Source organism: Eulemur rufifrons, chromosome 17, assembly GCF_041146395.1.
Source record: "Eulemur rufifrons isolate Redbay chromosome 17, OSU_ERuf_1, whole genome shotgun sequence".
Lineage (NCBI taxonomy): Eukaryota > Metazoa > Chordata > Mammalia > Primates > Lemuridae > Eulemur > Eulemur rufifrons.
The window spans coordinates 91,163,916-91,179,210 of NC_090999.1; the positions used below are offsets into that span (position 1 = coordinate 91,163,916).

Here is a 15,295-nt window from a genome sequence, read left to right on the forward strand (position 1 = left end):
CCGGTGCAGGGCTCCAGGGGACCCCAGAGTAAGAGCCAGTGCCATAAATAGTCAAATGGTGAATAGTGAACACATCTGTTAGACTGTAAGGGCAATTATGTTTATATAGCAAGTCTCACAGAAGGAACTACAAAAATCTCACATTTCAATGGAAATTTTATTAACTAGATAAAGATATTCCTAAACTTTTTGCAAGTTCTAATATAAATGGCTCCTTCTCCCATTAAGAAATAACATATATGACTGAAAGAGCAATCACTCTTACAAATGTATGCTGTGTGGGGATAGTGAGGCTCTTAGGGGTTGATAAAAGGGTTAGAAAACCCACGTACTTGAGAATAATTCTCTGATTTTTGCTTGGAAGAGAAAGCATACCAGATCCACTTAAACAAAAATAGCTTAAGAGATTTCAGTGGAGCTTTTAAGAATTAGTTCCCTAAACATCTACTCTGGAGTTGTGGATTACTGCAGGGCCTTTCTGATGTTAGCGAGTGAAATGCTTACTCTTTTATTATAAACTAGTTTTCCGTTCAAATAAATTTAAAATATGTTCATTCTACTTCTTTCTTTACCATGCCTGTGCATAATAATTTTTCTCTTTGTTCTTACAGACAGACAGCACCATCTGGCCTGGGGTCACAAGTACAATTAAATGTGGAGGTCCTCTGCCAAGAGCTTACAGCTAACATAGTGAAATTAGAAAAGGTGATCTATTTCTTTCCTATGTATGGGGGCAAAAACAGTAGTGCCTGTGGATTGCCATAGGTCGGGTCAAGGTTTACACACTCAAACACCTTTAGTGTTGTACTAAACCACCTAAATGACCAAACCTGGCCGGGGGCAGGTGTTGCAAAGTCAATGTGGAAGAATATTTTTTATTTCCACAAAGAAACAGGTTTTAATCTCGTTTTCCTTGGAATACATGGTCTTGTTGGTCTGTTTTTTGTTGTTCCTCCTTGGTTAGACATAGTATTTCTTTGTACCATAGGGCCCAATGGTACAAAGGCTCAATGAAGGGACACAGTATGGAGTGAACTGGAGACCAGTGGCCCAACCAAAGATCGCAGCCCCAGCTTCACCCGGACTGCTTGTTGCCATACATAAAATATTGCATTGAGTCCCTTAGAGCCATGGAAGACAGGTGTCATTGTTCCCGTCTGACAGGGGAAGAATCAAAGTTTCGAGTTAGCTTGCTCAAGATGACACTCCTAGAAAGTCAACAGCCCTGGTGTCTGAACCAGGTCTGCCTGACTGCAAAGTCGTGCTTAGCAGCCTCTGCTTGACGCTTCTCAGAATCCAGCTCTAGGCCTTGCTGACAAGGCCACTGAGGGACCTTCACCTCTAAAAGTATCTTCCCACGGGGCAAGTCTAGGGCAAATCTGTCCTTAGCTTGTGGCATTCTTAGAACTCAGAAGGAGGGTGAACGAGAAGAAAGGCACACCAGAAATTTCCCAGAAGTTAAACCTGATTAACATGTCTTATTTTCTTCTCCTTTCAACATTTCTCTCCCTTCTCATTTGATAACTACTTTTTTACCCTAAAGGAAAGGTTTAGAATGAAGAATCAAGCGTTTAGTTAGAATGGCTGTCAGAAATGCCCAGCGTTTGGTGGCTTTACATAATAGTGCAGTTATGCTTACTTGGGAAGAAATATGAAATACAAATGAGTAAAATTTTCTTTGTTTGCCTACGCTAGTTACCTAGCATTTAACAACAAAAACATTGAGAGCAAAGGAGTTTCCGAACTTCTAAACTAAGTCAGGACAGATAATTCATATGGAATCATTGTATCTATGGGAAACTTGGAAACTGTTTCTCTTTTACATCCAAAATCAACCTAGAGAAGGTATGGATGGGTTAGCTACCAAATTTTTTTTCTTTCTAAGACATTATGTTCTGAGAATTGAAGATAAATGATGTTTTTTTTTTTTTTAACGAAATGTTTACAAATGTTTGGCTTTTGGCCGGGCACGGTGGCTCATGCCCGTAATCCTAGCACTCTGGGAGGCCGATGCGGGAGGATCGCTTGAGATAAGGAGTTCGAGACCAGCCTGAGCAAGAGTGAGACCCCCGGTCTCTACTAAAAATAGAAAGAAATGATCTGGACAGCTAAAATTATATATATAGAAAAAAATTAGCTGGGCACAGGAGGATTGCTTAAGCCCAGGAGTTTGAGGTTGCTGTGAGCTTGATGCCACGGCACTCTAGCCCGGGCAACAGAGCAAGACTCTGTCTCAAAAAAGAAAACCAAAAAAAAAAAAAAAACCCACCAAATGTTTGGCTTTCATGCTGACCTAGAAAATGGGGTGGTATTAATTTTCAATTTTGTTCACTCTGCCATACAAATGATATTCTTTGGATCAGAAACACACGGAATCCTGCTGCCTTCTTTTTCGTTTCTTCCCACTTGCCTGCCACGCCACATTCCATAATCAGGGAACAGAAAATATTATGGAAGGGCTTGGTCACAGCAGGCCAGCAGCTGGCCAGGTCTCATGCAGGGCTTCAGAGCCCAGCTGGGAGGTTAAGAGAGGCCTACGGGAGCACCAGTGGAGACCACCTTTGTCCCAGAACAGAATCAGTAAGAAGTGGACATGGGGTCAAAATGTACATGTTGACATTCTAAAAAGTTATAAGTTGCACACATTGTTCAAAGGAGCGTAAGTATGACAAAAAGAGGTACCAGCCAGGTGCAGTGGCTCAGGCCTCTAATCACACTAACTCAGGAGGCTGAGGCGGAGGGTTCGCTTAAGCACAGGAGTTCGAGGCTGCAGTGAGCTATGATCACGACACTGAACTCCAGCCTAGGCGACAGCGTGAGACCCCATCTCTAAAAGATAAGAAAAGGGGGCGGGCGGGGAAGGGGGGACTCAGCCGGGCATGGTGGTTGCACCTGTAGTCCCATCTACTGGGGAGACTGAGGCAGGAGGATTGCTGGAGGTTACAGTGAGCTGCCACTGCACTCCAGCCTGGGCAATAGAGGGAGAAAAAGAAAAAGTACCAGGCCACACCCATGTTCTTTTTGATGGGTTGCCCCCCACCCCACCCCTGCAGAGGCGGTGGAGCCCTACCCAGCACAGGTGGAGCACTACCCAGCACCACGCGCTGCGGAAGTAGCAGCCACAGGCCGTGGAGGTCCGAGACCTGGCTCAGCCCCTTTCCCTCCACACCAGCAAGTCCTTTCTACCCTCCTTCAGAGACCGGGCATGTCCACGCCCCATGATCTTTGCTCACAGTTTCCCAGTTTCTGCTCATGGCCTCCCTGCCTTTTCAGTCACCCTTGTTTGAAATCTAAGAATAACTTTTAACTCCTTCGTCTTTTCACTTGCCACTGATTGACTAATTAGTTGGCAAGTCCCGTGAACTGTCTCCCACTGTCTCCCACAGTCTCCTGAACTCCTCTGTCCACTGGCACCACCCTAGCGCAGCCAGGCCGCCCACGTCGAGTGGGAGGGTGTGAAACTGGGTCTCGTTATGGGTTTTATTTGTATTTTCCTGATCACTGCTGAGGTTGAGTCTCTCGTGTGTTTATTGGCCTTTTGGGGTTTGGGATTTCTTCTGTAAATCGCCTGTTTACCTCCTTTGTTTTACTTCTGGGTTTTTTGTCCTTGTAGGTGTGTTTTATTGATTTTAGACGTCAGTCCTTGGTTTGATTCCTTTTTCTACCACCCCATTCCTGTTTTTCCATTTATCCTTGGTCCTGAGGGATAGGTGGGAAGACAGGATGCAGGACTGTGGAGAAGGAAATAAACAATTACTTTCTTAGTACTGGAACTGACGTTAATGGTGGAGCGGGATAGTAGAAAGAACATACACTTTGGAGTCAGACCTTTGTGCTTATCCCTGCTCTGCCACTCACTCACTACCGCTGTGACCGGTCCGTCACTTAGCCTCTCTGGCCCTGAGCTGCGTGTGCACAGCCGGCCTGTGCGGCGCTGAGTGGCTCAGGGGGGCGTGCGTGCAGTCTCCAGCACGTGCGTGTCACAACCCTTCCCGCTTCACTTACCCTGAGCACGCCCACGGGACATCACACGCTGTTCCTCCAAAAGAACATATTCTCTTCTTTTGATTCGAGGGGTTCCTCCTCCCATCATAGTATTGGTTATTTAGAATTTCTTGCTCTGGATTCTTTAAAGTTCATTTACTCAACAGGCATTTACTGAGAACATTTTTAATGCCCAATATTGGACTGTTGTCTTAAACATCTGACATGACACGGTTGGTCCCTGTCCCTGTGAAAGCTACAGTCTTCTTGGAAATTCTGCATAATGTCTACAGGAGCGTTAAACATTATTACATGGCATTTGTCTTATTAAAACCATTACAGGGGTTCTATAAAGACCAATTTCCCATTGTCTGGGAATGCATTTCGTTCACACATGGTGTTGCTAGTTCTTTTTCTTCCATCTTACTTCTCTCGATCTCTATTTCATTTTAAAGTGGACTGACAAACAGAATTTTAGTCCATGGAAAAGCATTTGTTTGCCTCATCTAAATTTAACCCATGTGTTTTTTATTCAAGGTAGAATAATCTCGATCATTACGTAGGCCATAGCAAATATGCCCTTAATATATTCCATTCTGTTTAATAATAAGAATTTCTCTTTTATTTTTTCAAGATACAAAGTAACTTACAAAAGCTGCTTGAGAACGGTGACTGACCAGCTCTCCTGGGCGACCCAATACCTCACGTTTCCCCTGGGAGAAGGTGCTCCCCGGGCGCTCGACCAGAGCGCCCCCTGCCGGTCGGCGGCGCGAGCGGCTGAGAACGCAGACGTGTTTGCACCTGGAGGGCTCCAGCTCAGGAAAGGGGGGAAGGGGAATCATTGTGGTTCTTGTGCAATAAAAGTTGACCTTGACTCTGAGGAAGTTTTTGCTGCTGCTGCCTGAAGAAAACAGACCCATCTCTGGAGTCCTCAGGAAGGGCCCCGGTGGACCCCCCTCTTGGATGATTGAGGTTCAGCCATTATCGTGATGGTGTCAGCAACACTCCACGCCTTTCTAGTCCTTGCCACCTTGCGTTTTTCTCCCTTACAGCCCCCTTAACCAGCCTTCAAACTACGGGATGTGTTATATTCTATACCAGCGAATTCAATGTGGTCCTTTAAAGAATTAGCCATGAGTATCAAAAGACAATAAATAAATGGCTCTAAATGAACAGGCTTGCTTCAAACTAATAACATCTACATTTTGTTTTGTCTTTTTTTTTTTTTTTTCCTTCTGCTGTTGTGTTCTCGTTTAAATTGCCTGTGTATCTTAATTTCTCAATTCCATTTTGGCAGGAATATCAGGCAAAGTGGATGGAACTATCCCGTTTATGTTTTGTTGCCATAACTAGTAGTCAACTGGAGTGATTTTCACCCAGCCCAGGACAGGAATCTGTGAGGCATGAGACTGAAGTACTAAATTAAACTTACTTTTAAACCAAAACTAACCTTTAAGCCAAAAGTTGTAATAGTTATTTAATACGGGATGAAAAACACTGAATTTTTAAGATTGTAGGTGGATTGTGTTAGCAGTTTTGAAACAGGATGTCTGTATTCAGCATTCAACGCTGAAAATCATGTCAGCATGACAATTGTATGTTTTCCTCCTTTGCTAACTTAAATAAAGAACTTGTGGTTTGCTAACTTTATTTACCATATGGGTTGGCTGGTTTTTATTAATAATTATTTAGGGTACCATTAGATCTGTAAGCATAAAAGATTCTGTTTCTATCTGCAGTGTATTTTATAATCATTTCTATGAAATGTATTTTGGTTAATCAGATAAGCTAATAAGTGAATTGGTTACAGCATTTGTATTTGTTAGCCTACTGGACAACAACTGTGCCTGGCGCACCACTGGCTTTTAATAAATACTCATTGGTTAAAATGCCCTGCTAACATTGTGTCTTGCCAGTTTGTAAATTCTGTTGACTAAGACTTGCTATGCTTTTTAACTCTTTTCTCCACCTCTTCTCTACTACTATCACTCACTTCATACTTCTTTCTTCCCAAGTATTCATTTCAAAACTCAAAAATGGTTTAAGTTCTTGGGTTACAATGGTATAGGGAAAAGACAATGAACTTTGAAATCAGAAAACCAATGCCCGATTCCTGGCTCCACATTTTATGAGTTGTATGACCTTCAGCAAGACATTTGGCCATTTCCCCCCATTTTTTTGAAGGGGCTACAAGTATCTTTGTGAGGATCAAATGTGATGATATCTCTAAAGCACATGGCCTTGTCAGACAAGTAGTATATTCTCATAACGGGTACTATATTCATTATTTTTAAAAATAATTTTATGTCATTCCTGTTTTATAAAAGTTCAACGTCAATGCTTTATATTCAAAATCCATTAGAGATTCCACAGTGGGTCAGCCACCTCTGGAGAACAATTTTACAAGTGTATGAAGAGCCTTAAAAAAGTTAAAATTTAAGTAATTTGCCATCTAGGAATTTATCCTAAAGCAATAATTGGAGATAAAGTTTTATATACAAGAATATTCTTTGAAGCCTCTATCAGCAAAATATTAGAGTCTAAATATTCAATAGCAGAACAGTTAAATAATGTAGTTATTTAGAATTGTATTGTCAACGAGAGGCATAGAAAATATAATCAAAATCTTACTAAAAAGGCAGGCACAAAACTATATGGTATGATCCCAATTTTAAGAAGAAAATCCTACGTGTGTGTATTTATATCTATGCACACATACTTACATACACACAGAAGCACAAACACAGTGACCTCTTCTGTATTCTACAGATTTTTTTAAATAATGACTAGTCATTACCTTTTTTTAATCAGATAAGTTAATTTAAAAGATGGGGTGGCTCTCAGGGAATTAGATGTCACAATTTCCACCCAACAGCATGGCTGCTAGTTCTGCACCTAGAAATTTACTTTCCAACAACCACTACAGTTGACTCACCCAAAGTGAAATAAAGCTCCATCATCGTAGGTTTAGTTGTCACCATTTTTGCTTGGGGCTACTGTTACTTTGCTTTTCATTACTAGCTCCTAAGTCAAAAATCTAGTATAGGTGTGTCTGAATGGTGAAACCTAGGTCATATGGCAGCATACTAACCACAAAGCATGGGAAAGCACGCATCTGGGATTTTTCAGCCTTTATCACCAACATGTAAATATAGGGAATTCTGACATAGAAGGGGTTTCAGATGCTGAGTGGCCAAAATAGTGGCAAATGTCCACCATATATCTTGCCCTTAAAAACGTGTGTATAACCTTTCTAGAATCATAAAAAAAAAAAAAAAAAAGGATTACCCATTGTAACACTATTTTTGTTGTTGTTGGTTGAGACAGGGCCTTGCTCTCTCTCCCAGGATAGAGTACAGTGGTGTCATAGCTCAATGTAACATCAAACTTCAAACTCCTAGGCTCAAGCGATCCTCCCATTTCAGCCTCCCAAAAGCTGGGACTATAGGCACACACCACTATTCCCAGCTAATTTTTTTTATTATTACTATTTTGTAGAGACAGGGTCTCGCTATGTTGCCCAGGCTGGTCTGGAACTCCTGGTCTGAAACTCAAGCAGTCCTCCCACCTTGGCCTCCAAAAGTCCTAGGATTACAGGTGGGAGCCACCACGCCCAGCCTATAATGCTACTTCTATACATGCTGATATTTTAATCTATGATTATATACTATTTGGGTGAATAAAAATTACCAATCTTCCATAAACTATAACTGCTGTTTTTATTGACCTCTCAAGCTTTGTGAATATTTAACATACCTTTCTACATATACTCCACAATACTCCAAGGCATTTCCCAGGTATTCACTTATGCAATTCTTTCGCATTTTTAAGATGCCTCTTTTTGCCTTTCACAACTCATCCTCTCATAAATTCATGGAGTCAGACCAAAAATTTGCAGACTTAAGTGTGAACTGTCTTTGCTGTTTTGATTTGTGTATCCTAAAAATAGTAAAATTCAGGTAATGTTTTATTTTTATCTTTTTGTTTCTGGTGATCTAAAAGGTGTGGACATTAACATGTTATAGGTATCCGGAGTGATTTTACTCTCAAGCACCTTTTTAAAAGTCAAATTTCTACATATCAGTAATAGTTACATAGCATTTGAGGTCATAACCTGACCCACTAAAAGAAGCCCAGTGATATAATATTCTTTTCATGTGCTTCTTTCAAGCCTGTCCCTGCTAATTATTATGATGTTACCAGATTCTTGCCTTAAAAAAAAAAAAATCAGAGTCATTAAATGAAGCATCTTTGACCACTGAATTTCCAGCACTTCTTTGTTGTGTCCAAATGCTAAGCTCTTTCCTACTTTGGGGGGGTAAAAAAAGTGGTGACCTGATTCTGTTTACCTCTTGCAGTTTCTCTCCTCTCTGTTTCTTACCACTCTATGCAATGTCTTTTTCTCTGTCTACACACACGACAGCATCCACCACACCAACAATTTTCATTACCACAGTATGTGGTGGTGAAACGTGGGAGGGGAAGATGGCCCTTGCTTCTCACAGACAGAGCCACTATCTCAGCAAGTCTTGATGAACCCTGCAGCCCATTCTTTTTAAGTCTCTAAGAATTCTGCTAGAAAGTCTCTGTTCTAGAAATGACCTTGATTATAAAACGCCTTGTGGGCTGGGTGTGGTGGCTTACACCTATAATTCCAGCACTTTGGGAGGCCAAGGCCAGGAGTTCAAGACCAGCTTGGGCGACATAGCAAGACCCCATCATATAAAAACTTTTTAAAAAAATTAGCCAGGCATGGCATGTGCCTGTAATCTTACCTACTCAGAAAGCTGAGGCAGGAGGATCCCTTGAGCCCAGGAGTTTGAGGCTGCAGTGAGCCCTGCACGCCAGCCTGGGCTACATACAGAATGAGACTCTGTCTCTTAAAAAAAAAAAATAAAAGTTTTTTTTGTTTCTTTGTTTTTTTTTTTTTTGAGACAGAGTCTCGCTCTGTTGCCCAGGCTAGAGTGAGTGCCGTGGCGTCAGTCTAGCTCACAGCAACCTCAAACTCCTGGGCTTAAGCGATCCTACTGCCTCAGCCTCCTGAGTAGCTGGGACTACAGGCATGCACCACCATGCCCGGCTAGTTTTTTGTATATATATATTTTAGTTGTCCATATAATTTCTTTCTATGTTTAGTAGAGACGGGGTTTCGCTCTTGCTCAGGTTGGTCTCGAACTCCTGACCTCGAGCGATCCACCTGCCTCGGCCTCCCAGAGTGCTAGGATTACAGGCGTGAGCCACCACGCCCAGCCAAAGTTTTAAATATATAAATCCATAAAAGCCTTCTGATACATGAACGTGAGAGAACATGTCATACAGAGAAGCATGCATCCCTCTGTCCTGCCACTCTAAGCAGATGCCACCTTCTGCCTCCAGAAAGCTACAGTTATGCATTGAGAAGAATGTTGCTTGTTCGATTTTTTTTTTCCCTTGGCTACATGTGCATAAATAATAAACATGTGCTGTATATATTTTTTTATCCCCCACCCCATATGATATTGGAGTGGTAGAATAGCCAATAATCTCCAGACCCAAGCAAATGTAAGCTCTTACCTTCTTTCATTCTTGGGTCCTGGCCAGGCAGTGACTCTATTATCCCTTTGCTCCTTCTCCATTCAAGGAGTATGACCGTGAACTCTATTTCTTCCTGTCTGCACATATATGGGCCATAGTAGGAAATAACAAAAATCGCCCCCAACACCTAGAGCTAAGGATTTCTTGTCCCAAAGTAAAAGCGCTCTAGTGACAGTTCAGTCCGAGGCCAGAGATGCAGGAGAGAAGTTTTGTTGGCTGCTAGAAGGAATATTTGTGCAGTTTTGTCTAACAAGCATCATCCTGACAGCAATCTGATTTTCAATTTATAACACCTTTATTGATATATAATTTACATACAGTAAATTATGTGTTTAAAGTGTACAACTTGGTAAGTATTAACATACAGGTGTACTCGTGAAACCATCACAATTGAGGTAATAAACATGTTCATTACCCCTCCAAGAAATCCCTTTGCGATCCCCTCTCTCACAGCCCTCCTGATATTCCCCATTCAAAGCAACTGCTCATCTGCTGTCTCTGTAGATTGGTTTGCATTTCCTAGAATTTTACATAAATGGAATCATGCAATATGTACTCTTTTTCTTTCACTCAGCATAATTAAGATTTATCCATTTTTTGTATATTTCAATAGTTCATTCCTTTATATTGCTCAATAGCATTTCATTGTATGTATATATGAGGTCTGTCTGGGAAGTATCCAGCCATGTAATAAGAAAAAGAGAGTCATTTATTGAAGATGATACAAGGAACATTGTACATAGGACAATGACACCTCAAGTCCCCTTCAAAGTAGACACTTTGGGACCTCACACCGTTCTCCCAGCATCCCTTAACCTAATCTGTACATGTTCAACATTCTCAGGTGGTCTGCTTGTTGCAGACCTTCCAGAATGTGGATCACCTTCAACAGATTCTTCTTTGAAGTGTTTGTGCCACACTTTTATTTGCACTGCACCGATTGCATCGTCCCTGAAAGCCTTCTGAATCTTCTGAATGGTTTCCACAGAGGAATGTTAAAGCTTAACGCAAAATTTGATGCAAATTCGCTGCTCTACTCACTCAGTCATTTTGAATGTAACAGCCACACAGCGCTGGCTCAAGGGCATCTAGCGCCCCACTGACTGGTTCAGGGAAGGCGTGGCTGTTCACGCATGCGCATTCCAGTCCACTCCCCTTGGCTGCCAGGTTACGTCAATGTCTTGCTAACCATTCTCGTTATTAACAATGGCTGGATACTTTCTACACAGAGCACATAACACAAATTGTTTATCCATTTGCCTGTGGGTGAACATTTGGGTTGTTCCTAGTTTTTGTTAATTAAAAATAAAGCTGTCATGAATATTCTGTTGCAAGTCTTTGATACGCACTTTCATTTCTCTTGGGCAAGCATCTAAGAGTGGAATGACTGGGTCACATAGTAGGTATATTTTTAAGTTTTTAAGAAACTGCCAAACTGTTTTTCCGAAGTATACCATGTTACATTCCCACCAGCAACGTAGGAGAGCACCATTTTCTCCATTTCCTCACCAACACATGATATGATCAGTCTTTTAAATTTTAGTTGTTATAATGTAGGTGTGTTGGGGTATCTCATTGCAGTTTTAATTTGAATTTCCCTAATGACTAATGATGTTGAGTATCTCCTTGCATGCTTATTTGCTATCCGTATATCTTCTTTGGTGAAGGGTCTATTCAAATCTTTAGCCCACTTTTTACTGGACCGTTTTCTTATTATTGAGCTTTGAAAATTCTTTATATATTCTGGATAAAAGTCCTTTATCAGATATTTAATTTGCCGATGTTTTTTCCCAGACTGTGGCTTGTCTTTTCATTCTCTTTATGTCTTTCCAAGAGATGGTCTTTCCTCAGGACGCTCTGCTCTGCAGTCTCCAGACATCTGGCTCATTCTCCGCTGCACTTCTGGATCTCAGGGGGACCCCTGGGCTCTGCCTGGGTCCCCTCTCTGCACGGCACGCAGCCTGAACACTCTCTGGAGGCAGTAAGAAAAGCAATCACTGGGTCATCTCTGTTATTTCCCTTCGCAAAGGCATCACTATCCTTTTTTTTTTTCGAGACAGAGTCTGGCTCTGTCACCTGCCTCAGCCTCCCAAGGAGCTGTGACTACAGGAGCGCGCCACCACGCCGGGCTAATTTTTTGTTTCTATTTTTAGTTGCTTGGCTATAATTTTTTCTATTTTTTTTTCTTTTTTTTTTTCTTTTCTTTTCTTTTTTTTTTTTTTTTTTTTAGTAGAGACGGGGCTCTCACTCTTGCTCAGGCTGGTCTTGAACTCCTGACCTCAAGGGTTCCTCCGGCCTCGGCCTCCCAAAGTGATCACAGGCGTGAGCCACCGCACCCGGTCCATCATTATCCTACATTAGCTGATTTGCAGTGTCTTAAAAACCCCTGTCTCATATATTTTGTCTGGATTTTTTGGTTGTTTCAGGTGAGAAGTTAAAGCCAGCCCTTGTTACTCCACCTTGAGTGGAAATGAAAGTCCTACGCCAGAGAAAATTTAACATCCTGAAATGTGAACCGAGTAGAAAAAATTGTTACCTTGGTAACGGGAAGGGAATCAGCACACTAAGATAGTGTGAAGTGGCAAGCCCAGGTTTGCGGGAACAAGAGGGAAGAGGTTGGAGCAGTTTCAGCTTAGACGCTTAGAGGAGGCTTCATGGAGCTGACACTCAGAAACTCAGACCGAGGAAGGGACACAGCCCAGTGGCGCCAGTGTCTCGGAGGGGCACAGTGAGGCTGGTTCTGCAAACGTTGGGGAAACTGCAGACTAGATTCAGCTTACAAAAATAAGCTGCTGTTGTCAGGGTGAACAACACTCTCTGGAACAAGAAGCATTCAAAAAGTTCTTAGGAAGCAAACAGGCAGGAGCGAGCCATTCTTTCCCTCCAGCCTCGCGGGCTCGCTCTCTAGTGCCTCCTACTGGCAGAATTTAACAGGGAGCAGCTAGCAACACGGAAATACGCTTTTAGGGGTCTCAGCGTTAGCATCACAAAACGGAGCATAGAAGGGTGGGCTTCGAGCTGAGAGATAATAACTTAGCTTATCCACCCCTTTGGCTACTGGGCAGCCACATACATCCTTCTACACATATTAGAACTCTCACAAAACAGGAAACACGTTTCTAACAAGATGTTACTATGCATCATACAAAGGAAGATATTTCCACCTTTTCCTCAAAATGAGATGTGAAGTCCAACACTCATTGTCTCCATCTCTGGAAGGCAGTCACACTATCCATCTCTCAGCTATATTAATTATTCCTTAAATTTGGCACAGTGCCATCAGAATATTCTGTTCCCTAATGACTAAAGTGTGAAGTTAGCCTTCAACAAACTTGCATAAAATATTAAAGGGGACCCGGCATGGTGGCTCACACCTATAATCCTAGCATTTGGGAGGCAGAGGTGAGAAGATCGCTTGAGTCCAGGAGTTTGAGACCAGCCTGGGCAACATAGTGAAATGCCATCTCTACAAAAAAAATTTAAAAATTAGCCAGATGCAGTGGTGTGTGCCTGTAGTTCCAGCTATTTGGGAGGCAGAGGCAGGAGGATTGCTTGAGCCCAGGAGTTTGAGGTTGCAGTGAGCTATGATCATGCCACTCTACTCTAGCCCAGGCAACAGAGTGAGACTGTCTAAAAAAAAAGAATATACATACCATATGTATACATGCCCATGCCCATGTATGCATGTACACACATATAAAACAAGGAAGAGAATATACATAGCTGCTATAGTTCTCATTTCTGTAACTAGTGACAAAGTTATAATTCCTTCTCCCATTACCTGTTTCATCTATTCTTTGCCCTCAGACAGAACCTCAGCTGGTCACAATTCTTTGCCTGGTGGGGTGACCCAAATCTCCATTCCTGAAGGGTATGAATTCTCAGTAGTCCTTTTCTTCCTTTCCTTCCTTTCTTTCTTATTGTCTTCTTCTTCTTTGTTGTTGTTGTTGTCACTATTGTTGTTATTTGTTGTTACCGTAGGTGTGAGTTGCCTGTCTGTTCAATGGCACTGGTAGACCAACATGGATGTTTGGTAGTCTTAGCTTCCAATTCAATGGAAACATTTCTCCCTTGAAAACCAAAACCTCCAAACCAGCAGAGCTCAAAATTGCAGGCGTGGGAAACAAGAATTCTGCAAATGGGTTATTCGTTGTAATAGTAAGAAGAACCACTCTTAGCTTCTACCTTGACTCCTGGACCCATGTGTTCTGGCTATCTGAGAGGCACACACGAATATTGGTTTCTGCCTCCTGCATCCTGTAAGCTAGAATCCCATGCTTTCAGGGTGTTATCTCCTAACTGACAGCCTAGCAGAGTCTTCAGGAGGCCATGCCGCTGTCCTAGCAAGCCAGCAGCTTCTGGGTAATGGCATGTGTGGTAAAACAAGTGGACTCAAGTGGGTACACACCCACTACTATATTTCTTTTGCTGTGAAATGAGTTTCTGGATTAGAAGCAATACAATGTGGAGTACGAAGTCACATGATGGTGAACATGGCACAAACATTATGGTCAAGGAAGGCAGATCAATATTGAGAACGTGCGTCTATCCCAAAGACGACAAATCCCTTTCCCCTCCCTGATGGAAGAGGTCCAACATAATCACCTTGCCACCAAGTGGCTCACTGGTTTGCGGGGAAATGGCGCCGTACCAGGGCTCAGTGGCTGTGTTTGCTGCTGCCAGGTGAGGCACTCTGCTGGGTCCACACTACTTAGGGGAGGTCTGTGTGGGTGAATCCAGAACAAACCTGTATTTAGTCTCTACTTAAAGGTTAATATTTGCATAGGCTATTTTAGATTGAACACAAAGCAAAGACCCTATCCCTTACAGCCACACTGCCAAAAACCAGTGGAGACATTCACAGTTTCTAGTCTGCCTCTCCATCAGCACTGGACTTGTTAAAAAGCTGTTTATTTAGTGAATGCTCCGTTAGCAAGTCGGTGAGAGGCAGCCAGCAGTCTGGGGGCTTGTGAACACATCTCCTAGATTGCTTGACATTAAATGGCTCTGCTGCGTCCTTCAGGAAAGAAGGCGGTGAATGAGAAATCCGCATTTCCTCCGCTGCACGTTCCTTCATTTTTAAGGCTGTGGCAAATTTCCATTCAAGGGTTAAATTCATCCGTAGAAAATTAAGCCATTTCCTGCTAAACTAAGAAATCGAAACAATAGTCGCATGATAATGCTGGGTCTCCCACATGGCTGATCTGGGTCGCGTTGGGCAGCGGATGTGACGTGCTGTCAGCTTTACAGACGAGCATACCGTGACCCAATTTGTTTGCCAGGCAGTTGTTCCAGAGAGGTAGTTCACTGACAGAAGAAAATTGAAGGCAGAGTACTGATTGCACAATCAAAGCCAAGCGGCTGCTGAACTGGGTAAACTGTCGTGTAAATCCTGAACTCACTCTAGAGAAAAAAAATTAAGTCACAGGGAGGAAAAGGGATTAACTCAGCAATGAAACACAAGGTGACTCCTGCTTGCCTCTCCCTGTCCAACAGCGACCTAAGCGTGCAGGGCTCAGTAAATCGGTCTCCATCCAGGTTCCAATGACGTCCCAGGAGCAGAGTCCTGTTGGCAATCTTGGTAAAATAGTGAATAATCTTTGGGTTAGCATACACATCCTTCTGCTGTCATTGTTTTTTAACTCTTGGGAAACCTTAAGAGATATCATCAATTGGATTTAATGCCCTTTTGTATAATCAGTGAGTTGTATAGGATACCAATGCTTGCCCCTAACAC

At 42.4% G+C, this 15,295-nt stretch overlaps 1 protein-coding gene across 7 annotated transcripts in view; it reads left to right on the forward strand.

Annotated features, from left to right (window-relative positions):
• The window catches only part of GRAMD2B (GRAM domain containing 2B), a 117,036-nt gene extending 110,958 nt beyond the window's left edge, over positions 1-6,078 (forward strand). For 5 of the 7 annotated variants that reach the window (XM_069492130.1, XM_069492129.1, XM_069492134.1 and 2 more), the window contains exons 13-14: positions 612-705; positions 4,619-6,078. In XM_069492130.1, the coding sequence (XP_069348231.1) occupies positions 612-705; positions 4,619-4,660 (136 nt within the window). In that variant the 3' untranslated portion in view covers positions 4,661-6,078. The remainder of the gene's footprint in view (positions 1-611; positions 706-4,618) is intronic. The other 2 variants (XM_069492131.1, XM_069492133.1) reach the window with 1 other exon arrangement.
• The last annotated feature ends 9,217 nt before the right edge of the window (positions 6,079-15,295 follow it).